General features: G+C 44.1%; 1 protein-coding gene across 3 annotated transcripts in view; it reads right to left on the reverse strand.

Annotated features, from left to right (window-relative positions):
* The window catches only part of LOC106587823 (keratin, type I cytoskeletal 18-A), a 33,549-nt gene extending 6,429 nt beyond the window's left edge, over positions 1-27,120 (reverse strand). Inside the window, exons 1-9 of one of the 3 annotated variants that reach the window (XM_082965250.1) lie at positions 26,940-27,120; positions 25,053-25,314; positions 24,556-24,760; positions 20,330-20,412; positions 18,435-18,588; positions 16,215-16,496; positions 11,427-11,561; positions 10,462-10,682; positions 693-952 (exon numbers count right to left, since the gene is read on the reverse strand). In XM_082965250.1, the coding sequence (XP_082821376.1) occupies positions 693-952; positions 10,462-10,682; positions 11,427-11,561; positions 16,215-16,496; positions 18,435-18,588; positions 20,330-20,412; positions 24,556-24,753 (1,333 nt within the window). In that variant the 5' untranslated portion in view covers positions 24,754-24,760; positions 25,053-25,314; positions 26,940-27,120. The other 2 variants (XM_082965259.1, XM_082965253.1) reach the window with 2 other exon arrangements.

Raw genomic sequence — 27,120 nt, forward strand, 5'->3', positions numbered from 1 at the left:
GTAGGACTGCTAGATGGTGAAGCGTGATTCATCACTCCAGAGAACGCGTTTTCGCTGCTACAGAGTCCAATGGCGGCGGGCTTGTGTGCAGCTGCTCGGCCATGGAAACCCTTTTCATGAAGCTCCCGACGAACAGATCTTGTGCTTACGTTGCATCCAGAGGCAGTTTGGAACTTGGTAGTGAGTGTTGCAACCGAGGACAGACGATTTTTACGCGCTACGCGCTTTAGCACTCGGCGGTCCCGTTCTGTGAGCTTGTGTTGCCTACCACTTCGCAGCTGAGCCGTTGTTGCTCATAGACGTTTCCACTTCACAATAACAGCACTTACAATTGACTGGAGCAGCCCTAGCAGGGAAGAAATTTGACAAACTGACTTGTTAGAAAGGTGGCATCCTATGATGGTGCCACGTTGAAAGTCACTGAGCTCTTCAGTAAGGCCATTCTACTGCCAATGTTTGTCTATGGAGATTGCATGCCTGTATGCTCGATTTTATACACCTGTCAGCAACGGGTGTGGCTGAAATATCCGAATCCACAAATGTTTTTATATATAGTGTATTTAGCATACTGAATGTGTGTGTGTGTGTATGGTGCTCCTGCCTGATTGTGTGTATACGAGTGTGTATATGACTATTAACATGAATATGAGTGTATCATTCTGTGTGTGTATGTGTCTGACCACGTCACCCACCTGTAAGGATGACCAGGCTCTGTTGCCTATGCAGCGTTAGTGCAGGGCTCTTCCTCAGGCCGTTCTCTGTCACAGACCACTGCTGGGGTCTCTCAGGCAGGGGCTCGGACAGTGGCTCCTCAGGGGTCACTGCGGGGTCACTGAGGCCGTTCTCCTCCACTCCATTCTCCTTGGGCTCCTCCCCTATGGGGCCTGGCTCTCTTATGGGGCCCCTCCAGCGCCGTAGCCCCATGACCTGTCCGTTACGCCCACCTGGGTACCTGTGAATAGATGAGAAAACATGGTGAGTAGGACTCAATGGAATCTGTGTGGCGGGACACCACTTCGGCAGCTGTCTCAGATGCTGTCTACATATTTGATGGATAACTTTAGCAATTTCCGTGCACTCAAGGAAATTGCCTGGCAGAAGGATATCTTATAGTGTGGTCAGCATTTTATTTTACCTTTATTTAACTAGGCAAGTCAGTTAAGAACAAATTCTTATTTTCAATGACGGCCTAGGAACAGTGGGTTAACTGCCTTGTTCAGGGGCATCCGAATCATGATATGGACAGAGCAGATTGATACAATACAGAGCCTGGCATCTTGAGTTAAGCAAGTGCATTGTGATCTTCTGAGAATATAGATATAAATCCAATAGACCTCGAGAAGATCTAGGATGCATCATCGAGCGTCACCTTACTCAACCTGGATGGTCATAAAACTAGATCATGTGGGGTACCTCCCAGATCAATAAAAGTTGGTACTAAAACATAATTATGAGGCCTGCTGGGGTGAATGTGCTAAAATGAGGGACAGATCTGCGATGTACAAATATAATGGCCGTGAACTGTCTGTGCTTGAATGCATTCGTGTGACCAGCCTGTGAATGCCTCAGTGATGATAATTGAGTATAAACTTTAGGCCTGTAAATTGAATGGAATCTTCCGTAATAAATGTTAAGAGGAAACGACATTAAAGATCTTAGTGAACGAAAGCCACGAGGTGAAGAGGTGAAAGTGGGAATGTCTGGTACAGAACAGCTGGTAGTTTAAAACTGTCTTATATCTGTGCACATAATGCAGAGAAATCCATCTGTCTGTCTGCCTGTATGTCTGTCTGTCTGCCTTCCTGCATGCCTTCCTGCCTGGCTGTCTGTCTGCCTGTACTGTATGTAGGTAAATACACTGAGTGTACAAAACATTAAGTACCCCTCACCCCATGGACTCTACAAGGTGTCGGAAGCATTCCACATGGATGCTGGCCCATGTTGACTCCAATGCTTCTCACAGTTGTGTCAAGTTGGCGGGATGTAATTTGGGTGGTGGACCATTCTTAAATCTTGAAAAACCCAGCAGCGTTGCAGTTCTTGACACAAACCTGGCACATACCATACCCCGCTCAAGGCTTAAAAATCCTTCTTTAACCTGTCTCCTCTCCTTCATCTACACTGATTGAAGTGGATTTAACAAGTGACATCAATAAGAGATCATAGCTTTCACCTGGATTCACCTAGTCAGACTATGTCATGGAAAGAGCAGGTGTCTGGTGAATTTCCAGTAACCAACAGTTTCGCAATTACATTGACTCTGTCTCAACCTGCAATTATTTTTGATTCTTTATGCAGCTGCAACAGTAAAGAAAGTCATCTGTCACACTCCTCAACAAAAGAGAAAGACTCAACACGTAAATGTAGTTGTTTTGACAGAGAAACAAAGGGGATAAAATATGAGGAATCCTTTTTTAAGTTACCTTCATCCTATAAACTCATTTTCAAATCAAATCAAATTTTATTAGTCACATGCGCCGAATACAACAGGTGTAGACCTCACAGTGAAATGCTTACCTAAGAGCCCCTAACCAACAATGCAGTTTAAAAAAACCCGGATAAGAATAAGAGATGAAAGTATCAAGTAATTAAAGAGCAGCAGTAAAATAACAATAGCGAGACTACAGTATACACAGGGGGGTACCGATACAGAGTCAATGTGCAGGGGCACCGGTTAGTTGAGGTAGTAAGTACATGTAGGTAGAGTTATTAAAGTGACTATGCATAGATGACAACAGAGAGTAGCAGTGGTGTAAAGAGGGGGGGGGGGGGGGGGGGGAGCAATGCAAATAGTCTGGGTAGCCATTTGACTAGATGTTCAGGAGTCTTATGGCTTGGGGGTAGAAGCTGTTTAGAAGCCTCTTGGACCTAGACTTGGCGCTCCGGTACAGCTTGCAGTGCAGTAGCAGAGAGAACAGTCTATGACTAGGGTGGCTGGAGTCTTAAACAATTTTTAGGGCCTTCCTCTGACACCGCCTGGTAGAGGTCCTGGATGGCAGGAAGCTTGGCCCCAGTGATGTACTGGACTGTTCGCACTACCCTCTGTAGTGCCTTGCGGTCAGAGGCCGAGCAGTTGCCATACCAGGCAGTGATGCAACCAGTCAGGATGCTCTCGATGGTGCAGTTGTAGAACCTATTAAGGATCTGAGGACCCATGCCAAATCTTTTCAGTCTCCTGAGGGGAATATATTTTGTCATGCCCTCTTCACGACTGTCTTGGTGTAATTGGACCATGTTAGTTTGTTGGTGATGTGGACACCAAGGAACTTGAAGCACTCAACCTGCTCCACTGCAGCCACGTCGATGAGAATGGGGGCGTGCTCGGTCCTCTTTTTCCTGTAGTCCACAATCATCTCCTTAGTCTTGATCACGTTGAGGGAGAGGTTGTTGTCCGGGCACCACACGGCCAGGTCTCTGACCTCCTCCCGATAGGCTGTCTCGTCGTTGTCGGTGATCAGGCCTACCACTGTTGTGTCATCGGCAAATGTAATGATGGTATTGGAGTCGTGCCTGGCCGTGCAGTCATGAGTGAACAGAGAGTACAGGAGGGGACTGAGTACGCACCCCTGAGGGTCCCATGTGTTGAGGATCAGCGTGGCGGATGTGTTGTTACCTACCTTTACCACCTGGGGGCGGCACATCAGGAGGTCCAGGATCCAGTTGCAGAGGGAGGTGTTTAGTCCGAGGGTCCTTAGCTTATTGATGAGCTTTGAGGGCACTATGGTGTTGAACGCTGAGCTGTAGTCAATGAATAGCATTCTCACATAGGTGTTCCTTTTGTCCAGGTGGGAAAGGGCAGTGTGGAGTGCAATAGAGATTGCATCATCTGTGGATCTGTGGGGGCGGCATGGAAATTGGAGTGGGTCTAGGGTTTCTGGGATGATGATGTTGATGTGAACCATGATCAGCCTTTCAAAGCACTTCATGGCTACAGACGTGAGTGCTACGGGTTGGTAGTCATTTAGGCAGGTTACCTTAGTGTTCTTAGACACAGGCACTATGGTGGTCTGCTTGAAACATGTTGGTATTACAGACTCGGGCAGGGAGAGGTTGAACATATCAGTGAAGACACTTGTCAGTTAGTCAGCGTATGCTCGCAGTACACGTAATGGTAATCCATCTGGCCCTGCGGCCTTTTGAATGTTGACCTGTTTAAAGATCTTACTCACATTGGCTGCGGAGAGCGTGATCACACAGTCTTCCCGGAACAGCTGGTGCTCTCATGCATGTTTCAGTGTTATTTTCCTCAAAGCGAGCATAGAAGTAGTTTAGCTCGTCTAGTAGGCTTGTGTCACTGGGCAGCTCTCGGCTCTGCTTCCCTTTGTAGTCTGTAATGGTTTGCAAGCCCTGCCACATCCGATGAGAGTCAGAGCCGGTGTAGTACAATTCGATCTTAGTCCTGTATTGATGCTTTGCCTGTTTGATGGTTCGTTGGAGGTCATAGCGGGATTTCTTATAAGCTTCCGAGTTAGAGTCCCACTCCTTGAAAGCGGCAGCTCTAGCCTTTAGCTCAGTGCGGATGCTGCCTCTAATCCATAGCTTCTGGTTGGGGTATGTACGTACGGTCACTGTGGGGATGACTTCATCGATGCACTTATTGATGAATCTAATGACTGATGTGGTGTACTCCACGATGCCATCAGAGGAATCGCGGAATATATTCCTGTCTGTGCTAGCAAAACAGTCCTGTGGCTTAGCATCTGCTTCATCTGAACACTTTTTTATTGATCTAGTCACTGGTGCTTCCTGCTTTAATTGTTGCTTGTAAGCAGGAATCAGGAGGATAGAATTATGGTCAGATTTGCCAAATGGAGGGCGAGGGAGAGCTTTGTATGCGTCTCTGTGTGTAGAGTATAGGTGATCCAGAGTTATTTTTCCTCTGGTTGCACATTTAACATGCTGATAGAAATTTGATAAAATGGATTTAAGTTTCCCTGCATTAAAGTCCCCGGCTACTAGGAGCGCCGCCTCTGGGTGTGTCACGTCCTGACCAGTAATAGGGGTTATTTGTTATTATAGTTTGGTCAGGACGTGGCAGGGGGTGTTTGTTTCATGTGGTTTGGGCTATGTATTTAGGTAGAGGGGTGTTTGGTTTATGTGGTTCGGGGTTTGTTAGTCTATGGTCTATGTTAGTATATTTTCTATGTTCTATCTAGTGTTTTGTATTTCTATGTGTAGTTAATTGGGATTGGACCTTCAATTGGAGGCAGCTGGTTATTGTTGTTTTTCATGGGTGTTTGTAGGAGATTGTTCTTGTTTAGCTGTTTGCCTGACGAGACTGTCCAGTTCGTTTTGTATACGTTTCATGTGTTTTCCTTCTTCACCAAATAAAAAGAAGATGAGTATATATTTTCCCGCTGCGTCTTGGTCTCTAACCTACGACACCCGTGACAGGGTGAGCGTTTTCTTGTTAGCTTATGCAGCTCATTCAATGCTGTCTTAGTGCCAGCCTCTGACTGTGGTGGTATGTAAACAGCTACGAAGAATACAGATGAAAACTTTCTCGGTAGTTAGTGTGGTCTACAGCTTATCGTGAGATATTCTACCTCAAGCGAGCAATAGCTCGAGACTTCCTTAGATATCGTGCACCAGCTGTTATTTACAACAATACATAGTCCGCCGCCCCTTGTCTTACCAGACGCCGCTGTTCTATCCTGCCGGTACATTGTATAACCAGCCAGCTGTATGTTGATATTGTCGTCGTTCAGCCACGACTCCATGAAGCATAAGATGTTGTAGTTTTTAATGTCCCGTTGGTAGTTTAATCTTCCACGTAACTCATCAATTTTATTTTCCAAGGATTGCACGTTTGCTAGCAGAATGGAGGGAAGTGGGGGTTTATTCTATCACCTACGAATTCTCAGAAGGCAGCCCGCTCTTCGGCCCCTCTTTCTCCGCCTCCTCTTCACGCATATCACCAGGATTAGCTCCTGTTCCCGAGGAAGCAGTATATCCTTCGCGTCAGGCTTGTCAGAGTTGTGAAAGGAAAAAAATGATTCTGCTAGTTCGTGGTGAGTAATCGCATAAGAGACTGTAGAGGCAACATTATGTACAAAAATAAGTTACAAACAACGCAAATAAACGAACAAAAAAACACAATATTTTGGGGGCACGTAAAATGTCTGCCTTCTTCTCCGGCACCATCTTTTGGATGTTTCATTTAATTGAAAACGTTTGGGAACAAGGTGGTGCTTTCCTACAGTTGAAGTCGGAGGTTTATATACACCTTAGCCAAATACATTTAAACTCAGTTTTTCACAATTCCTGACATTTAATCCTCATAAAAATACCCTGTCTTAGGTCAGTTAGGATCACCACTTTATTTTAAGAATGTGAAATGTCAGTATAATAGTTGAGAGAATGATTATTTCAGCTTTTATTTCTTTCATCACATTCTCAGTGGGTCAGAAGTTTACATACACTCAATTAGTATTTGGTAGCATTGCCTTTAAATTGTTTACCTTGGGTCAAACATTTCGGATAGTCTTCCACAAGCTTCCCACAATAAGTTGGGTGAATTTTGTCCCATTCCTCCTGACAGAGCTGGTGTAACTGAGTCAGGTTTGTAGGCCTTTTTGCTTGCAAACATGCTTTTTCAGTTCTGCCCACAAATTTTCTATAGGATTGAGGTCAGGGCTTTGTGATGGCCACTCCAATACCTTGACTTTGTTGTCCTTAAGCCATTTTGCCACTACTTTGGAAGTATGCTTGGGGTCATTGTCCATTTGGAAGACCCATTTGCGACCAAGCTTTAACTTCCTGACTGATGTCTTGAGATGTTGCTTCAATATATCCACATCATTTTTCTCACTCATGATACCATCTATTTTGTGAAGTGCACCAGTCCCTCCTGCAGCAAAGCACCTCCCACAACATGTTGCTGCCACCCGCGTGCTTCACGGTTAGCATGGTGTTCTTCGGCTTGCAAGCGTCCCCCCTTTTTCCTCCAAACATAACAATGGTCATTATGGCCAAACAGTTCTATTTTTGTTTTATCAGACCAGAGGACATTTCTCCAAAAAGTACGATCTTTGTCCCCATGTGCAGTTGCAAACCGTAGTCTGGCTTTATGGCGGTTTTGGAGCAGTGGCTTCTGCTTTGCTGAGCGGCCTTTCAGGTTATGTCGATATAGGACTCGTTTTACTGTGGATATAGATACTTTTGTACCCGTTTCCTCCAGCATCTTCACAAGGTCCTTTGCTTTTGTTCTGGGATTGATTTGCACTTTTCACACCAAAATATGTTCATCTCAGGGAGACAGAACGCGTCTCCTTCCTGAGTGGTATGACGGCTGCGTGGTCCCATAGTGTGTATACTTGCGTACTATTGATTCTACAGATGAACGTGGTACTTTCAGGCATATGGAAATTGCTCCCAAGGATGAACCAGACTTGTGGAGGTCTTGAATTTTTTTTAGGCCTTGAAATACATCCACGGGTCACCTTCAATTGACTCAAATGTCAATTAGCGTATCAGAAGCTTCTAAAGCCATGACATCATTTTCTGGAATTTTCCAAGCTCTTTAAAGGCACAGTCAACTGAGTGTATGTAAACTTCTGACCTACTGGAATTGTGATGCAGTGAATTATAAGTGAAATAATCTGTCTGTAAACAATTGTTGGAAAATGACTTGTGTCATGCACAAAGTAGATGTCCTAACCAACTTGCCAAAACTATAGTTTGTTAACAAGAAATTTGTGGAGTGGTTGAAAAATGAGTTTTAGTGACTCCAACCTATGTGTATGTAAGCTTCCGACATCAACTGTATGTATTTGATGTGTTTGATGATAAGGTTTTGACAGTCTGAATGTGCATGGGAAACAAAATATGTGTCATTATAGGCGTAGGACCCTCATTTGAGAGTTTTTATAGCATGTTTTCATGTTCTGTTAAAAGCAACTGGGGCATCTTCATTTTGGTTAATTTGCAAACTGAAGGAGAGTTCATGCAACTTAAAATGGTCTCCATCCTTCCTCATGTCCTCACAGATCCTGAGATCATCTTTCGCATACTGACTAACGATTCACAACCTTCACTTTCGATCCCTTTTCTTTAAAATGTATAGTGCCCTCAAAAAGTTTCTCTAGCAAAATGCCTTCAAGTTCCTTCACCGTCTCGTTAAGAAATTCAATGTGATACAATTTCTGTTTGGACATTTTAAAGTTGTATGAAAGCTTATCCTGCCTGTTTATTTCATCCATCTTCATTCATAATGCAGAAGTTCATTTCGGGTCATGCCATTTTATACCTCTCAGCGCTTTATGGTTCTTATTTATAGCTCAGGTTTACGGTTTAGGATGAAGACCGCCAGCTCATTGCTGTGAATGTGCCCTGTAGCATAAAACTGTTTTAAAATGTAATTCCACAATATAACTTTATATCAGCTATCTCACCCTTAGTAGGTGCGTATTCATCTGTGTGCATCTAAACTCAGCAAAAAAAGAAACGTTCTCTCACTGTCAACTGCGTTTATTTTCAGCAAACTTAACATGTGTAAATATTTCTATGAACATAACTGAGACATAAACTGAACAATTTCCACAGACATGTGAATAACAGAAATTGAATAATGTGTCCCTAACAGTCAGTATCTGGTGTGGCCCCCAGCTGCATTAAGTACTGCAGTGCATCTCCTCCTCATGGACTGCACCAGATTTGCCAGTTCTTGCTGTGAGATGTTACCCCACTCTTTCACCAAGGAACATTTCTGGGGGGAATGGCCCTAGCCCTCACCCTCCGATCCAACAGGTCCCAGACGTCCTCAATGGGATTGAGATCCGGGCTCTTCGCTGGCCATGGCAGAACACTGACATTCCTGTCTTTCAGGAAATCACGCACAGAACGAGCAGTATGCTGGTGGCATTGTCATGCTGGAGGGTCATGTCAGGATGAGCCTGCAGGAAGGGTACCACATGAGGGAGGAGGATGTCTTCCCTGTAACGCACAGCGTTAAGATTGCCTGCAATGACAACAAGCTCAGTCCGATGATGCTGTGACACACCGCCCCAGACCATGACGGACCCTTCACCTCTAAATCGATCCCGCTCCAGAGTACAGGCCTCGGTGTAACGCTCATTCCTTCAACGATAAACGCGAATCCAACCATCACCCTTGGTGAGACAAAACCTCGACTCGTCAGTGAAGAGCACTTTTTGCCAGTCCTGTCTGGTCCAGCGACGGTGGGTTTGTGCCCATAGGCGACATTGTTGCCGGTGATGTCTGGTGAGGACCTGCCTTACAACAGGCCTACAAGCCCTCAGTCCAGCCTCTCTCAGCCTATTGCGGACAGTCTGAGCACTGATGGAGGGATTGTGCATCCCTGGTGTAATTCGGGCAGTTGTTGTTGCCATCCTGTACCTGTCCCACGGGTGTGATGTTCGGATGTACCGATCCTGTGCAGGTGTTGTTACACGTGGTCTGCCACTGCGAGGACGATCAGCTGTCTGTCCTGTCTGCCTGTAGCGCTGTCTTAGGCGTCTCACAGTACGGACATTGCAATCTATTTCCCTGGCCACATCTGCAGTCCTCATTCCTCCTTGCAGCATGCCTAAGGCACATTCACGCAGATGAGCAGGGCCCCTGGGCATCTTTCTTTTGGTGTTTTTCAGAGTCAGTAGAAAGGCCTCTTTAGTGTCCTAAGTTTTCATAACTGTGACCTTAATTGCCTACTGTCTCTAAGCTGTTAGTGTCTTAAAGACCGTTCCACCGGTGCATGTTCATTAATTGTTTATGGTTCATTGAACAAGCATGGGTGTCACGCCCTGGCCATAGAGAGGGTTTTTGTTCTCTATTTTGGTTAGGCCAGGGTGTGACTAGGGTGGGCATTCTATGTCCTTTTTTCTATGTTTTGTATTTCTTTGTTTTGGCCGGGTATGGTTCTCAATCAGGGACAGCTGTATATCGTTGTTTCTGATTGGGAGACATACTTAGGCAGCCTGTTTTCCTTTGGGTTTTGTGGGTGGTTAATTTCTGTTTAGTGTTGCTTACCTGACAGAACTGTTTGGCTGTTGTTTTGTTTCTTTGTTTATGTGTTCTCAGTACAATAAATACATGATGAGCACTCAACACGCTGCACCTTGGTCTACTCCCTTCGACGGCCGTTACAATGGGAAACAGTGTATAACCCTTTACAATTAAGATCTATGAAGTTATTTGTATTTTTACGAATTATCTTTGAAAGACAGGGTCCTGAAAAAGGGACTTTTCTTTTTTTGCTGAGTTTATGTCTACTGAATTGACCAGAAATCAAATCAAGCTCAGCTGCACCATTCTAGAGTAAAGCCTTGCTCTTGGGGTTACAGTTACACATGTCAAATCTCAGGGAAGGTTACTCATCACCATGTAGTTCACCAAACCTCCTCTGCTACATCTGCCCCAGGATCTGTACCAAATGACATCCTATTTCATTTTTAGTGCAACACTTTTGTTGAGGGCCCTGTCTGTGACCATTAGCCCCCTCACCTGCCCTCCTCGCGCTCCAGCAGGCGCCTGTAGGTGGCGATCTCTTTCTCTAGCCTCATCTTGGTATTGAGCAGCTGGCCATGGCGATCTCGCTGCGTGGCCAGGCCGCCCCTCACCTGCTCCAGCTCGCCCTCCAGGCCTTGGATGACCTGGGACAGGCCCTGCAGCTGGCTGGAGTACTGACGCTGGGTGTGGTGGAGGGAACTCTCCAGACCTTTCTCCTGGGGAAGGGAAAGACAGAGGAGAGAGGGTGGACAGGAGAAAATGATGTGGGACAGAGAGACGAGATGGGGAGCAGGTGAAAAGGGACAGATCGGACAGTGGAGATAGAGGAGAGGGCAAAGGAGATGGAGGGGAGAGGGAAGAGGGGATAGAGGAGAGAGTGGAGAGGAGATGTAGGGGAGAGGAGAAGTATTAGAGAGGGAAGAAAAGATGGAGGAGAGGGGAGAAGAGAGAGGAGATGGAGGAGAGAGGGCAGAGGAGAAAGAAGAGAGGTGAGAGGGGAGAAGGGAGAGGAGAAGAGAGGGGAGAGGAGATGGAGGAGAGCGGGGAAATAGCAGGATCAGAGAGATTAAATAATTGTAAAAATGGAGAGGGGGAGAGAGAGCAGAGAGGGGATGAGAAGGTGGAGCACACCGATGGAGAGGGAGGACAGTGTAGAGGGGAAAGAGGGAATATGATAGAGGAGAGGGTGGATAGGGACAAAAGGTGATGATAGGATGACACAGAAGGTGGAACAGAAGAGAGAGTGAGAGGGGACGGGGTAGAGGGGGAAGAGGCAAGAGTATACGAGTGAAAGAATCACCAATAGTGCTTTCAGAATGAATAAAGATGAATGCTCTCCAAACTCTACTGATCCATTATGGGTGTTTGGCAGGGACAGGAAGGTACTGTATGTGTCTGCCGCAATGCTGAGCCTAAAGTGGTGTGTGTGTGTCTGTGCATGTGTGTGTGTGTGTGCTCACCAGAGCATGTAGGGACTTGATCTCCACCTGCAGGCAGTGCCACTGTTTCCTGGCCTCGGCCAGCTCTGCCCGCGCCTCCCTGAGGGCAGTCCCTCCGAGGTTCACCTGAGCCCATGCTGCCTCTTCTGCATTGAGCTGGGGAAGAGAGAAGGAGGTCATATAACACACACACACACACACACACACCATTCACATGGACCTCCACAAAAATAAAGTTCTGATGGAGATAGATACTGACACACACACAAACAGGAACAGTTCACATGGAACTCAGACACACACACACACACACACACACACACACACACACACACACACACACACACACACACACACACACACACACACACACACACACACACACACACACACTTATACAAATTGGCACCTGCACACACACTCATAAAAACTGGTACCCACACACACCCATAAAAACTGGCACCCACACACATTGGCACAGAGCCAGAAGAAAGTAAAGTACACAAAGTAAAACAGCTCTAAACCATGACTTAAACTTGATGAAACATTGTAAATAGGCTTCACACCTTTATAAATCTACCTGTAATAATTTCCCCCACAGATTCCCACAGGGCACAAACACGTTGAATCAAGTTTGTTAGTTAAACATGAAACTGACGCTTGTGCCCAGTGGATTCCTAGAACCTGTGGACATCATAATATTACTCTGTAATTACTGTGTAAACAAGAACATATTAGGAGCAATTATTGTAAATGTTAACCTTAACAAGTCATTTTACAGTAAGAAGGATAACATAATACAGTGGGGGGAAAAAGTATTTGATCCCCTGCTGATTTTGTACGTTTGCCCACTTACAAAGAAATGATCAGTCTATAATTTTAATGGTAGGTTTATTTGAACAGTGAGAGACAGAATAACAACAAAAAAATCCAGAAAAACGCATGTCAAAAATGTTATAAAATGATTTGCATTTTAATGTGGGAAATAAGTATTTGACCCCTCTGCAAAACATGACTTAGTACTTGGTGGCAAAACCCTTGTTGGCAATCACAGAGGTCAGACGTTTCTTGTAGTTGGCCACCAGGTTTGCACACATCTCAGGAGGGATTTTGTCCCACTCCTCTTTGCAGATCTTCTCCAAGTCATTAAGGTTTCGAGGCTGACGTTTGGCAACTCAAACCTTCAGCTCCCTCCACAGATTTTCTATGGAATTAAGGTCAGGAGACTGGCTAGGCCACTCCAGGACCTTAATGTGCTTCTTCTTGAGCCACTTCTTTGTTGCCTTGGCCATGTGTTTTGGGTAATTGTCATGCTGGAATACCCATCCACGACCCATTTTCAATGCCCTGGCTGAGGGAAGGATGTTCTCACCCAAGATTTGACAGTACATGGCCCCGTCCATTGTCCCTTTGATGCGGTGAAGTTGTCCTGTCCCCTTAGCAGAAAAACACCCCCAAAGCATTATGTTTCCACCTCCATGTTTGACGGTGGAGATGGTGTTCTTGGGGTCATAGGCAGCATTCCTCCTCCTCCAAACACGGCGAGTTGAGTTGATGCCAAAGAGCTCCATTTTGGTCTCATCTGACCACAACACTTTCACCCAGTTGTCCTCTGAATCATTCAGATGTTCATTGGCAAACTTCAGACGGACATGTATATGTGCTTTCTTGAGCAGGGAGACCTTGCGGGCGCTGCAGGATTTCAGTCCTTCACGGTGTAGTGTGTTACCAATTGTTTTCTTGGTGACTATGGTCCCAGCTGCCTTGATATCATTGACAAGATCCTCCCGTGTAGTTCTGGGCTGATTCCTCATCGTTCTGATGATCATTGCAACCCCATGAGGTAAGATCTTGCATGGAGCCCCAGGCTGAGGAATATTGACAGTTCTTTTGTGTTTCTTCCATTTGCGAATAATCGCACCAACTGTTGTCACCTTCTCACCAAGCTGCTTGGCGATTGTCTTGTAGCCCATTCCAGCCTTGTGTAGGTCTACAATCTTGTCCCTGAAATCCTTGGAGAGCTCTTTGGTCTTGGCGATGGTGGAGAGTTTGGAATCTGATTGATTGATTGCTTCTGTGGACAGGTGTCTTTTTTACAGGTAACATGCTGCGGTTAGGAGCACTCCCTTTAAGAGTGTGCTCCTAATCTCAGCTCATTACCTGTATAAAAGACACCTGGGAGCCAGAAATCTTTCTGATTGAGAGGGGGTGAAATACTTATTTCCCTCATTAAAATGCAAATCAATTTATAACATTTTTGACATGTGTTTTTCTGGATATTTCTGTTGTTATTCTGTCTCTCATTGTTCAAATAAACCTACCATTAAAATTATAGACTGATCCTTTCTTTATCAGTGGGCAAACCTACAAAATCAGCAGGGGATCAAATACTTTTCCCCCCCACTGTAGTTAGTTACAGTATGTACAATGCATTCAGGAAGTATTCAGACCCCAACTCAGGCCCTATTATAAAATGGATTAAAAAAAATGTCCTCATCAATCTACACACGAAACCCCATGATGACAAAGCAAAAACTTTTTATTTTTTTATTTTAGATTTTGAAACTGAAATATGACATTTACCTAAGTATTCAGACCCTTTACTGAGTACTTTGTTGAAGCTCCTTCGGTTATTGCCTTGAGTCTTCTTGGTATGACGCTACAAGCTTGGCACACCTGTATTTGGGGAGTTTCTCACATTCTTCTCTGCAGATCCTCTCAAGCTCTGTTAGGTTGGATGGGGAGCGTCGCTTCCTGAGCACTCTGGAGTAGGTTTTCATCAAGGATATCTCTGTACTTTGCTCTGTTCATCTTTCCCTCGGTCCTGACTAGTTTCCCAGTCCCTGCCCCTGAAAAACATCCCCACAGCATGACGCTGCCACCACCATGCTTCACTGTAGGGATGGTGTAAGGTTTCCTCCAGACGTGACGCTTGGCATTCAGGCCAAAGAGTTCAATCTTGGTTTCATCAGACTAGATAATCTTGTTTCTCATGGTCTGAGAGTCCTTTAGGTGCCTTTTGGCAAACTCCAAGAGGGCTTTCATGTGCCTTTTACTGAGGACTGGCTTCCCCAGATCTGTGCCTCGACACAATCCTGTCTCGGAGCTCTATGGACAATTCTTTCGACCTCATGGCTTGGTTTTTGCTCTGACATGCACTGTCAACCTTATATAGACAGATATGTGCCTTTTCAAATCATGTCCAATCAATTGAATTTACCACAGGTGGACTCCAATCAAGTTGTAGAAACATCTCAAGGATGATCAATGGAAACAGGATGCACCTGAGCTCAATTTCAAGTCTCATAGCAAAGGGTCTGAATACTTATTTAAATAAGGTATTTCTTATTTAAATAAGGTATTTGCAACATTTTCTAAAAACCTCTTTTACTTTGTCATTATGGGGTATTGTGTGTAGATTGATGAGGATTTAAAAAAAATGAAATCTAATTTAGAATAAGGCTGTAACGTAACAAAATGTGGAAAGAGTCAAGGGGTCTGAATACTTTCCGAAGGCACTGTATGTGCTTCAGCCAACTCTGCTTCGCCGACAGATCTGGAACCAGGCTGTAACAGGGCTGTATTCCACTCCAGACCCCAGTCCACTCTGACATAAGGGGGCTCTAACTAGGAGGGCAACAAACAAAGTCATTCTGCAGAGCAGACGCTGGTTAAGTACCAGTAGCTGCCTGCCTGCAGCCATGAGCCAAGGTGCTTAATCACGCCTGTTACATCAAAGTTACTGGTTGCATCCCAAATGGAACCCTATTCCCTAAAAATTGCACTACTTTAGACCAGAGCCCTATGGGAGCCCTATGGACCCTGGTCAAAAGTAGTGCACTAATTAAGGAATAAGGTGCCAATTGGGATGCAGACACTGTGCCACAGACGGTAAAACTGACCAGACGCAAACAAGACAGCCATGATGAGTGACTCATTCTATTCCCCCTATTCCATTGAAACTGAAATGCTCCTATTTCAAAACCTGAAATATGAGCTGAAATATCATCTCATGGGCAATAAGCGAAACTGACTCGACGGGCTGCGATATTGTTGAAAAAAACATAGCTATGAGAGGAAGCTATAGGTCATTTGCTTAACATATCATATTCCCTGAAATCAAAACGCTCCTATTTCAAAGCCTGTAATACTGTCCCCATCAGATGTGATGTTGTCGAAAACAACAGCTATGGAAGGTGGCTATAGGCTACTTGCCAATTGCAAGTTATCCTTTTCAACTGAAATCCAAATGCTCCTCTTTCAAAGACTGAAAAGATTACTGTCCTCAGCTGATGCCTTATAAGGACTTAGCAGTAAACAGATCAGAGAGGCCCGTTACAAGTGGTGTATTACAATGCTGCGGTTGTGGTTCACGACGTATCAATATCTAAATAGGTTGTATGTAGCAGCGTTTCAATATCGTAGTAAAAGTTGATCTCTTCTTCGGAGGTAATGGATTGTCTATGGGTACCTTTCTGTATGTGGAGGGGTGTGTGATGAGGATAAAGAAGGAAGGAGAGAGAAGGAGAGAGAGAAAGAGGGATAGAGGTGAACAACCCATCTCAGACCTCAGACCACCTCAGAGCTCCGACACTAATTCAGTACAACAAATCAAAATAAACCAACTCCTCTTATCTTACCACATGCCACTGCGTTGCCTGGAAACAGCTGAGGTGAGCTATAATCAGGGTGTGACTAGGTGGCAGGGAGCCAAGGGAGGATGAAAGGAAAGACAGAGAGAGAGAGGGATGGATGGAAGGAAGGAAATAAAGAGAGGGGGAGGGACGAAGGCAGTGGGACACTGCGTACCTGTGGGAGAGATCCTCCATGGGCTCGGGGTCTGAGTGTGGCTCCGAAACGGCTAGGCCCGGCAGCGGAGCATGGAGCTTGATTTGGGCCGGCGGCCAGGCCGGGGTGTCGGTCATCTGGGACTTGATTTAGGCCGGTGAGGCTGAGGCGGTCGCACTGCGTCCTGATTCGGTCGAGGAGCTGGGAGAGCTCCATCCCTGTGCCATCCTCCTCCCACGCTGTGGCCGTCACTAGCAGCGCATCACAAGAGTCGGCCTGCTGCTGCTGCAGAGCACGGGCTGCCTAAACAATGAGCCAACCAGTGAGAGGTAGAGAGAAGAGGGAGAGAGCGACAGGGAGATATATGAATGTAAGAGAGTATACAAGAGTGTGTGTGACAGCGAGAGGTGATGGATCTGAGAATGAAGGAGAAAAAGGAACAGAGAGAGAACGAGGGCAGAGGAAGAGAGCAAGAGAGAGAGAGAACAGTGTGAGAGCAGGCACACGCAATGCAGGGGAGGGATAGAGTCTGTTATTGAGCCTGAGAGTCTGGGACAGTGTGTGTGTGTGCGTGCGTGCGTGTGTGTGTGGGAGAGAGAAGCTGGATCACGTAAAGACCTGAGTGGAGGATGGGAAGGGGAGTATTAGTCAGCAGGAATAAAAAGGGGTTAGTAAAAGAGAAAGAGAGAGAGAGAAGGGTGGGAGGATGACACGAAAGCATTGAAAGGGAACGGTTGGTGTGAAACCTAACAAGCCTTTCCACTGAGGTCAATAGGGGAGGTGTGCAAAAACAGGAGTCTGGTTAATGGGCTGATAAGGAGAAGGTGTTCTGAGACGCTGCTCTTTCTTTACAGTAGCTTGCCTCTCTCTCTCTCTCTCTCTCTCTCTCTCTCTCTCTCTCTCTCTCGCTCTCTTTTTTGTCTCACCTTTCTCTCCCCTCCGCACATAAACATTCAAAAAAGAACGAGACAGTGGGAATTATCAAAGGTGGAATATACTGTACAAACACACTGGATGCTGATCAGTAAAAAGTAAATGAATTTCCTCCTAATTGGAACAGGACGTAGAGTTGGATAACCCCTGCCAGAGTCACTTCCCACTGGGCACAAACTGGTTGAATCAACGTTGTTTCAATGTAATTTTTTGACGTATTGTGATGTGGAATCTACGTGGGAAATATATTGGATTTGAAAAAAGTAATCAACGTAAACTGTTGTTTTGAGGGTGAAACTTTAACCACAGGATTATGTAATCATGGTAACCAAATTTCAACATAGACAAACCTTGTATAAAATATGTTCAATTTGTAACTTTAAAACAATGTCAGATCTTCAACGTTATATCCAGTATCAGATTTTTTTAATTATTATTTCAATTCAACCCAGAACTGGAAAAATAGACAATAAAATAGGCCAATGGCTTCAAGCTCTGGTTGATTTCAATTGTAATGATATTTAGTGATATTGGAATGTTTTTGGTTGTCAACGCAACCAAATATCAACATTTGAAGGAGATGTATCTTCTGCTTGGATAGTTCCATCTGTGCCACTGATTAGTCTGACTTTTAGTCCTTTTTGTCTACAAATTAATCATTGATATGTTGAATTCACGTCTGCATCTCAACCAAAAATCTAATTTAAAGAATTGGACTTCATCAAAACAAACCGAACTTTAAATGCCCATTAATCAAAGTTTGTTTTGATTCAGTCCTATTTTTTTACTTAGATTTTTGGTTGAGATGCAGACGTTTCATCAACATATCAATTTGGAGATAAACTGGAATTAAAGCCAGACTAAGTCAGTGGCACAGCTGGAACTATCCAAGCAAGAGATAAATCTCCTTCAAATGTTGATATTTGGTTGCGTTAACAACCAAACACAATTCAACGTTATTTTTGAAATACAATAAATAGCCTATTAACTTGTCGACATGTTAACAAATGATGTGTTGGATTCATGTCTCCAACTCAACCACAAATACAAGTTGAAGAATGGGATTAAGTCAGTGGCTCAAATGGAACTATACAAGCAGTAGATACATCTCCTTTAAATGTTGATATTTTGATGCAACCAAACACAATTCAATATGATTTTTACAGTAAATAGCCTAAAGTTAAGGCGATCTTACAAACTAATGTTACAGTATTTATTCAACCTTTTTACGGATGTCTTTACCGTACAGACCCTTGCAACCGTACAGACCCTTGCAACATGCACACAGACACTTGCACAAGACCGTACCACATAGTCCTGGTGCATGTCCTGCAGCTCTGTCATGGAGTGGTGTAGCTCCGCCTCCAGCTGCACGTTGGTTTGCTCCACCCTCATCTTGTTCTCCCTCAGCAGAGCCACCTGTTGCTCCAGACATTTGGTCTGCCTCTCTTCCACCTCACATCTATGACAGGACACACGACACATCTCATCATATCAACTGGGTTGTGTTCATTAGAGCACTCAATGGAAAACCTTTAAAAACTTTTTTAAATCGAAGAACACATTTTGTTGTTGTTGTTTCTTACTGGACAGGTAGTCCCTGTTTCCATGTTTCAGTTGGTGATATTGACTTGTATTTAGCCTTGACCACAGGGGTCTATGCAAAGCAGCTATGGGCCTATACTTTACCAGGAGGTGGTGATGGTTACATTACTACTGAATGTACCTGACTCCGGGTCAACTAGAGAAACAGCTACACATACTGTGCATGTAGGTAAACACTGTGACACAGTATATGGGAAACGTTACAGCCGCACATCCATTGTATCTAAGCAGGTGCATAGTCCCTTTCCTGCAGTCAGTGACTAAAAGTGTCCTCTTTGGCCTCACGGGTGGAATGTTATTCATATTTTTCATCATTTCATAATTAATAAAGATGTTTTTATTGATTTATTTATGATGGAAATATGGTGTTTCTATGTCAAACGGTTTTGTTATAATTCAGTCTTCTGTGATGTACTGTATATAAAGTGTAATAGTGGAATGCAAACTCTATATCTGACATGGTACAGGTGTCTTCTTTCTTTTAAACCCATAACCATGTGTGTGAGGTATATACTTTTGTTTCAAAGTAGATTTGTTTAAGACTACCAAGAATCCCTCTGTGTAACCCTGATTTAGCCCACTTTAGTCAAATGTTTTAAGATATACAAGTGTTTTCAGGTAAAGGTAAATAGACTGCACACTGCAATCTCTGCTCCCATGTGTTTAAGTGACCCTTCATCAGCTCTGACATAATCATGTAAAAGACCTTATCACACAGTAGGAAAAAAATCTTGCAACAGTCATTCAGTAGTTGCAATAGTCCTCACTTCCCAACATGCTAAAGTCACAGTCACGGACATCAAATCAAAGTGTATTGGTCACGTACACAGTTTAGCAGATGTTATAGCGGGTGCTGTGAAATGCTTATTGTACTAGTGCCTAACGATGCAGTAAAATGTCAACAAGTAAACAAATAATATATATATTTTAAATACAATATAAACCTTGTGACACAGAGTTGCAGACAACATCGTGACAGTGGCCCAGGTAAGGCCAGCAGGACACAATATATAAATAGAGAAGGTGTGTATTCATAGCTCATAGCTGTCTGCATGCTGTTGCCCTCCCTTGCCCTTCAGGGGTTAATGGATAGCCGTCTGCATCCCAAATGACACCCTATTCCCCATTTAGTGCACTACTTTTGACCACACTCAATGGGTACCCTTATTGGCCCTGGTCAAAAGTAGTGCTCTAAATAAGAATTAGGGTGTCATTTGGCACGCAGCTCTCTGGCAGTATCAGAGGGGCTGGTGTGTCACTCTGCATCAATACAGATGGGGAAAGTGCCGACGAGGCACAACACAGCCGGGCTGCGATTTGTATGCAGGTTGTTGAGCAGGAGTGGAACTAGCCGAGTTACAACAAAGTGCGGACTGTACTGCTGCTACAGTAGAGAAGTGATTATAAAGTATCGCTGCAGGGGAAAATAAAATATCTGATTGTTATTCAAGAAGTGCATTTAAAGTGGTATAGACTGAAATTGGTAGGAGTAGGATTTGATGGATTTTTCCAGAAGGCATTCACAACTGCTATGGTATAGCTTTGTTTTCTTTAGATAGATTCTAGGCCTGACCTAGAATGTCCCAAACACTACTGACCTGGCCTGGATGGTAGAAGCCCTGGACATCATGTGGTCAGACTGCAGCACCAGCTCTGCATTTTCCATCAGCAGCTTACCAACCTAAAGAACCAAAACACAGTCAACACACACAAGACAAAATAACAAGGAAGGGAATAAGATGCGACGAGAAGCGTGTAAAACATGATCGATTTCAGAATGTGTTCAATCTTGTTGATCCATGTAACGTCATTGGTCCAATAGGTAGGAAAACACAATGAAACATGACATCACATACGAATACACCTCAGTACACTGGAAGTTCACATTACCAGGTGCTGCATCAAATTGGGGTCTTTTTTTATGTGAAAACATGCGGGTGAGGCTTATCGCAATAGAACAACTGTAATAAAGGTTTCGCTTCCTTGTATTACACTAGCCTCGTCTCATACTGTGTGGCATGACATTGACCAATGGAAGAGTTGGCTACAGCACATAGAGTACGGGACAAGGCTAACACACTAGCACAAGCATAAAGAGAGACGCCTTTGAAAGTTCATCATAGAAAGTAAGTTGGAACAGAGACGAGAAAGAATTATACTGTACACAGAGACATAACAATGGTATCCACAATTTCATCTGATTTTGGGGAAGTAGATAAAGGGCTTCATTGCCAAAAACCCCAAAGTATCCCTTTAAATCAATTTAGATAAGCCAGTTGGAATCACTCTTTATTCTGTAAGAATATGATCACTTGAGGTTGAGCCACTTTACATTCATTGAAAAGACGGCACAATAATATTCTGCCTGTTCATGCTTGTCAGATTGCCACCAGCTCAGTGAGTCAGATTTATTACATGATGACGTTCCACGATTTGGGTTCATTAAGACCTGAAGCAGTTGTGGCACAGATATTATTAAAACCAAAGAGCCTTTCACAGTAATTCTAGTACTTGACCTCATAAACCATAAATGTTTGGCGTTAACTCCAATGTGAGCACATGAAACTTTAACTAATGTTATCCAAAATCCCTTGCATCTTTGATATTGAAATGTTTACTGTACAAGCTAGGGCCATTTTGAGCAAACAGAGTTTCAATGTTGACTCTTCCTTTGCCAATCACAATAGCACAATGCTTACTCAAGGCCAACACACCCATTCTGAAGGAGGAAAGTCAGGAATAACTTGGACTTATTGTGTTGTGTTTTTGCTCACACAACCGCCTCAAAGTTATGATCATATTTTCATTGCAATTACCCGTTCCATTATCTTAGCTCTGCCAGTTATTCATCTCTGACTGTGTTGATTCATAGCCCTGAGAGAGTACAAACCAGATATTAGCGGTTTGTTTTCTTCTGACAGGGCACTTCTCCAACTGAACATTAACGGATTGATTTCAAATGAAATGACATCAAATTGTATTTGTCGCATGTTTCGTAAACAACAGGTGTAGACTACCAGTGAAATGCTTACTTACAGGCCATTCCCAACAATGCAGAGAGAAAAATAGAAAAATAATAACACAGGGAATAAATACACAATGAGTAATGATAACTTGGCTATATACACGGGGTACCAGTATTCCTTATTATGGCTCGTTATTCAATGCTTCTAAATAGAATGAGGGTGGTGTCAGGTCTTAAAACCTAAACCCACAACAATAACACTAGTCTAGGACTGAAACCGGACTTGAGGAAGATGACCATAACAAAGTCAATTGTTACTATAAATCATGAATTCATGTCAAAAGAAGATTTGAAGAATGTTATCAGTTATGCGTATGTCAAGTCATACATTTTTCATTTAATTTGATTTATTTAGCCAGGATAGTCCACTCAGTAACAATTGCCACTGATTTCCAGGGAGTCCTGGGTTCCATAGAAATCAACATTCCAGGTATTAGTCCAGGCGAAAGTGTGAGGAAATGTCATACATACACTACCGGTCAAGTTTTAGAACATCTACTCATTCAAGGGTTTTTCTTTATTTTTACTATTTTCTACATTGTAGAATAATAGTGAAGACATCAAAACAATGAAATAACACATACGGAATCATGTACTAGCCAAAAAAGTGTTAAACAAATCAAAATATATTTTATATTTGAGATTATTCAAATAGCCACTCTTTGCATTGATGACAGCTTTGCACACTCTTGCGATTCTCTCAACCAGTTTTTCTAACAGTCTTGAAGGAGTTCCCACATATGCTGAGCACTTGTTGGCTGCTTTTCCTTCACTCTGCGATCCGACTCATCCCAAACCATCTCAATTGGGTTGAGGTCGGGGGATAGTGGAGGCCAGGTCATCTGATGCAGCACTCCAACACTCTCCTTCTTGGTAAAATAGTTCTTACACAGCCTGGAGGTGTGTTGGGTCATTGTCCGGTGGAAAAACAAATGATAGTCCCACTAAGCCCAAACCAGATGGGATGGCATATTGCTGCAGAATGCTGTGGTAGCCATGCTGGTTAAGTGTGCCTTGAATTGTAAATAAATCACAGACAGTGTCACCAGCAAAGCACCCACACACCATAACACCTCCTCCTCCATGCTTTACGGTGGAAAATACGCATGCGGAGCTAATCTGTTCACCCATACCGCTTCTCACAAAGACACAGCGGTTTGAACCAAAAATCTGTAATGTGGACTCATCAGACCATAGGACAAATTTCCACCAGTCTAATGTCCATTGCTCATGCTTCTTGGCCCAAGCAAGTGGGTATTGGTGTCCTTTAGTAGTGGATTCTTTGCAGCAATTCAACCACAAATGCCTGATTCATACAGTCTCCTCTGAACAGTTGATGATGAGATGTGTCTGTTACTTGAACTCTGTGAAGCATTTATTTGAGCTGAAAATTCTGAGGCTGGTAACTCTACTGAACCTATCCTCTGCAGCAGAGGTAACTCTAGGTCTTCCTTTCCGTATTGACTGACCTTCATGTCTTAAAGTAATGATGGACTGTCGTTTCTCTTTGCTTATTTGAGCTGTTCTTGCCATAATATGTACTTGGTATTTTAACAAAAAGGGCTATCTTCTGTATACCACCCCTACCTTGTCAGAACACAACTGATTGGCTCAAACGCATTAAGAAGGAAGGAAATTCCACAAATTAACTTCTAACAAGGAACACCTGTTCATTGAAATGCATTCCAGGTGACTACCTCATGAAGCTGGTTGAGAGAAATGCAAAAGAGTGTACAAAAGGGTGGCTATTTGAAGAATCTCAAATATAAAATGTATTTTGATTTGTTTAACACTTTTTTGGTTGTTACATGATTCCATATGTGTTACTTAATAGTTTTGATGTCTTCACTATTATTCTACAATGTAGAAAACAGTAAAAGTAAAGAAAAACCCTTGAATGAGTAGGTGTTGTAAAACTTTTGACCGGTAGTGTATGTACATTTGATCATGACATGTTCTCACATGGTTACGCCGACAGATATCATATCAGTGCAGCTATGCATGAAGGATCTTTATGATGATCAATGGACTGGCAATCGCTCATATTTTATGCATCACTCTCACTGAAAGTGAAATTGGGCATAAAAGTCAACCTTCCCGTTGGCTTCAATACTAATAGGTCAGATCTTGGTGCTTTCTTCGCCTTTGTCTCCATTCACATTCAGAGACCATAAATCAAGGGGTGGTTGCAAAACCTCCAATCAGCTCATGCGAGCGAGCTGACAATTACAGCAGCCTGTGTTAATGGTCTACTAGGGCAACAGCCTTTAAAGCAATAAAAGGATCCACATTATTGAGTGTGACAATGGAGGGATGGCTTGTTTCCAAATGTCCTGACATACAGTATGACACTACTTCTCAATCTCTGTAACAGTTGACATTGTCTGGGTTGTCATGTGCCAGTTTTAATTCAACTGCTATTAAGTGTAATCATCGCCAGGACTGAAAATCTTTAATAACCGGTTTGTTCAGTCAATGTTGTATCTGTCTCAAAGCCAAAACCCTGCACGCAAGAAAACACCTTTGAAGTAAAGATGCTTTGCAAGCTATTTTCAGAGACATTTTGTCGGCTTTGGTCTACTCTGGTAAAAAATGATACAGATAATATACAGCACAAGTTAGATTCTTAAAGTCAGTCCTACTAGCTACTGTATGGCCACAACACACCGGCTCAATCAAATCTAGGCATTACAGTACCTCAGCATAATCACTGGCAAACAAATGGACTGTTTAATGAGTCGGGGTCCCTCAGGGCTCAATGTTTGGACCAATTAAAAAGGCAATAGATGGCAGTCTCACTTCTGAACGAAGATCGTCCACAGTCCTTTCCTGCTGGGTCCATTCCTGGGGGTGCGGGGCGTTCCTCAGAGCCCAGTCTCCAATCTGTCCCTCCAGACGCCAGTTTGCCTCTTGCAGCTTGTTTACCTGCTCCAGGAAGCCCTTCAGACGGCTGTTGAGGCCCTGCATGGTCCACCGAGAGTCCTGCAGCAAATCCATAATGCTCCTATGCAGTGTACACCCAAAAAACACACACAGACGCCTCTCAGGGGTATTATCAAACACTTACAGCCTCGCCAACTCAGGAGAGTGTCCGATACAAAGGGTCAACCCAAACGTACAGTAAACACTTATGCCATCCAAAACCTCTTGCACTACAATTTCAGCATACGTCCACACCACAGCCACTTCTACCTACTTGCAACCCTGGCAGGCGGCGCCCTGCCTGCCACCGATACTGGTGAGATTACGGACCCATGAGGTGTTTACTGGGTAAATATTTACCTAGCCATACTCACCTGTGAGGCAACGTGGCGTCCCTCACTCTCTCTCCTCCTCTCTCTCTCGCTCCCCTCTCTCTCTCTCTCCCTCTCTCTCTCCAGGCTAGGTAGCACCTTGTGTTGGCAGTAGTAAGATAAGCACCAGTCTCAGTAGCCCCTGGTCAGGGCAGCGAGCTGCTCCTGATCCTCCCCTCCTAGACGGAGCTGGACCACATTCTTCTCCACTGCTTCGAACAACTTTCACTTTCCCACTGGGTTCCAGGTCAGAGACGGTCCCTGTCTGTGACAGATCAGATAGGAATGGTAGGGTTAGGGCTAGTCTCGCTATCGCTCTCGCACCAACTATGTGTCAGCTGTCATGGGGTCAGCCATGACAGGGCCAGGTTCTTTCCGCCCCAAACACAGCTTGCAGCAGTGCTCTAGGGGAGAGTGCTGGGGTAAAGCAAAGCGCTCACTCGCTTGACACACTGCTGCTTACATCACCAGCGCTCTGAGGCCCTTTGTGTTCTCTGATCCAGAATTACTGAGCCCTGTGTGGAGGGAAAGTTCAGGCACACACTGCGACAACACTCTCTGTTTGTGTGTCTGTGTTTGTGCGTGTTTGCGTATGTGTGTGTTTGTTTGCACGGGTGTATGTGTGTAAACAACATATCTAGTATCTACTAATACTACACTTTAATTAATAATGAGAAACTAATGTCTATCCACTTACTCATCAGATCAACAGCCTGTAATAAACACTGAACTTTGTGCTGTGTCACATGGGTTGCTCAATTCCTCCCTTGACTACCACTACCCTCTCATTGGCCTGTTTTGTGAGTGAGTGTGTGTGTGTGTGTGTGTGTGTGTGTGTGTGTGTGCATGTGTGTGTGTGTGTGTGTGTGTGTGTGTGTGTGTGTGTGTGTGTGTGTCTGGGGGGGAAAGTGAGATCATTTTCCAGACATTCTCGTAGGACACGACTTTTTCATCCTCTTGAAGTTGACAACAATGTTCTACTTGTATAGGAGTTACCAAATGTGTGTTGATTCGTCATGGCAACCATCAAGCTTTCTTTCAGTCTTTCACTGACTTTTTTATGACTTTACCTCAAGTAATGTGAGGATGTTATTCCCATGATCAATTCATCTAACCAAGATCTTAGACATTCTGGCACCAGAACATACGTCATAACAATACAAGCTTTAAGTAAGGTGAGGTAATAAGATAAGACGTATGGTTAAGGTAGTTAAGGTGTGGGTGCGGCATCGAAAGAAGCCGGTGAACGTCTGACGGAAAAAGCACAATAAAACATCCAGTTTAAGCCGCTCTGACAGGGTGTTTGGAATGTGAGTCAAGGTAACACAACTCATAGTCATCTCTATTCGTCTCTCTCTCTCTCTCTCTCTCTCTCTCTCTCTCTCTCTCTCATGGAGTAGGCACTCTCAATCTACCTCATTAGGTGATAAAGGCAGCAGATGACTGTGGGATTTACTTGTTGGATCAATAAAGAGTTTCTCTTCCTTTCTGTGTAAACAGCCACGCCTACATTTGTCCCATTCACAGACAGGATCTAGGGATCATTAATATGAGGTCACACTTAAACCTGCTACAAACACTGTGTCTGTCTAGAGTCTATAGTATAATATCCCCATGGAAACACTTCATGGGCAAAAAGAATGTTCTCTCATTGAAGTGTTTTCCTCAACAAGTCAGTGCTGTGGTTTTGGCTTTGGTCCATAACAAGCGCATACTAGAGAGAGTCATAGGACAGTGTATTCGGACAGGGACGAGAGAGAGGTGAGAAATGCTAGACCCAAACATCCACCAGACCAAAATGTGAAACCAGGTGAGACCTAACAAGCATGTCAAAGGGAAAACTAGAGCAGGTGGAAGTAAGCGGCCACGCGGGGCTGTTAGGGCTCTTACCATCACACATACACACCCACGCAGCGCTGGCCCGCAGCCTATCCCCCTGGTATAGAGGGCGTTGATGGCTTGATGTCTATGATGAGGGCGATTGATAGTGCCGTCGTTAACAGGATGAAAACAATACGGTGCAGCAAGCTCTTCTGTGTGTGTGCCTGGGACAACATATCACAAAATGTGA

This window comes from Salmo salar, chromosome 02 (genome assembly GCF_965601325.2).
Source record: "Salmo salar chromosome 02, fSalSal1, whole genome shotgun sequence".
Lineage (NCBI taxonomy): Eukaryota > Metazoa > Chordata > Actinopteri > Salmoniformes > Salmonidae > Salmo > Salmo salar.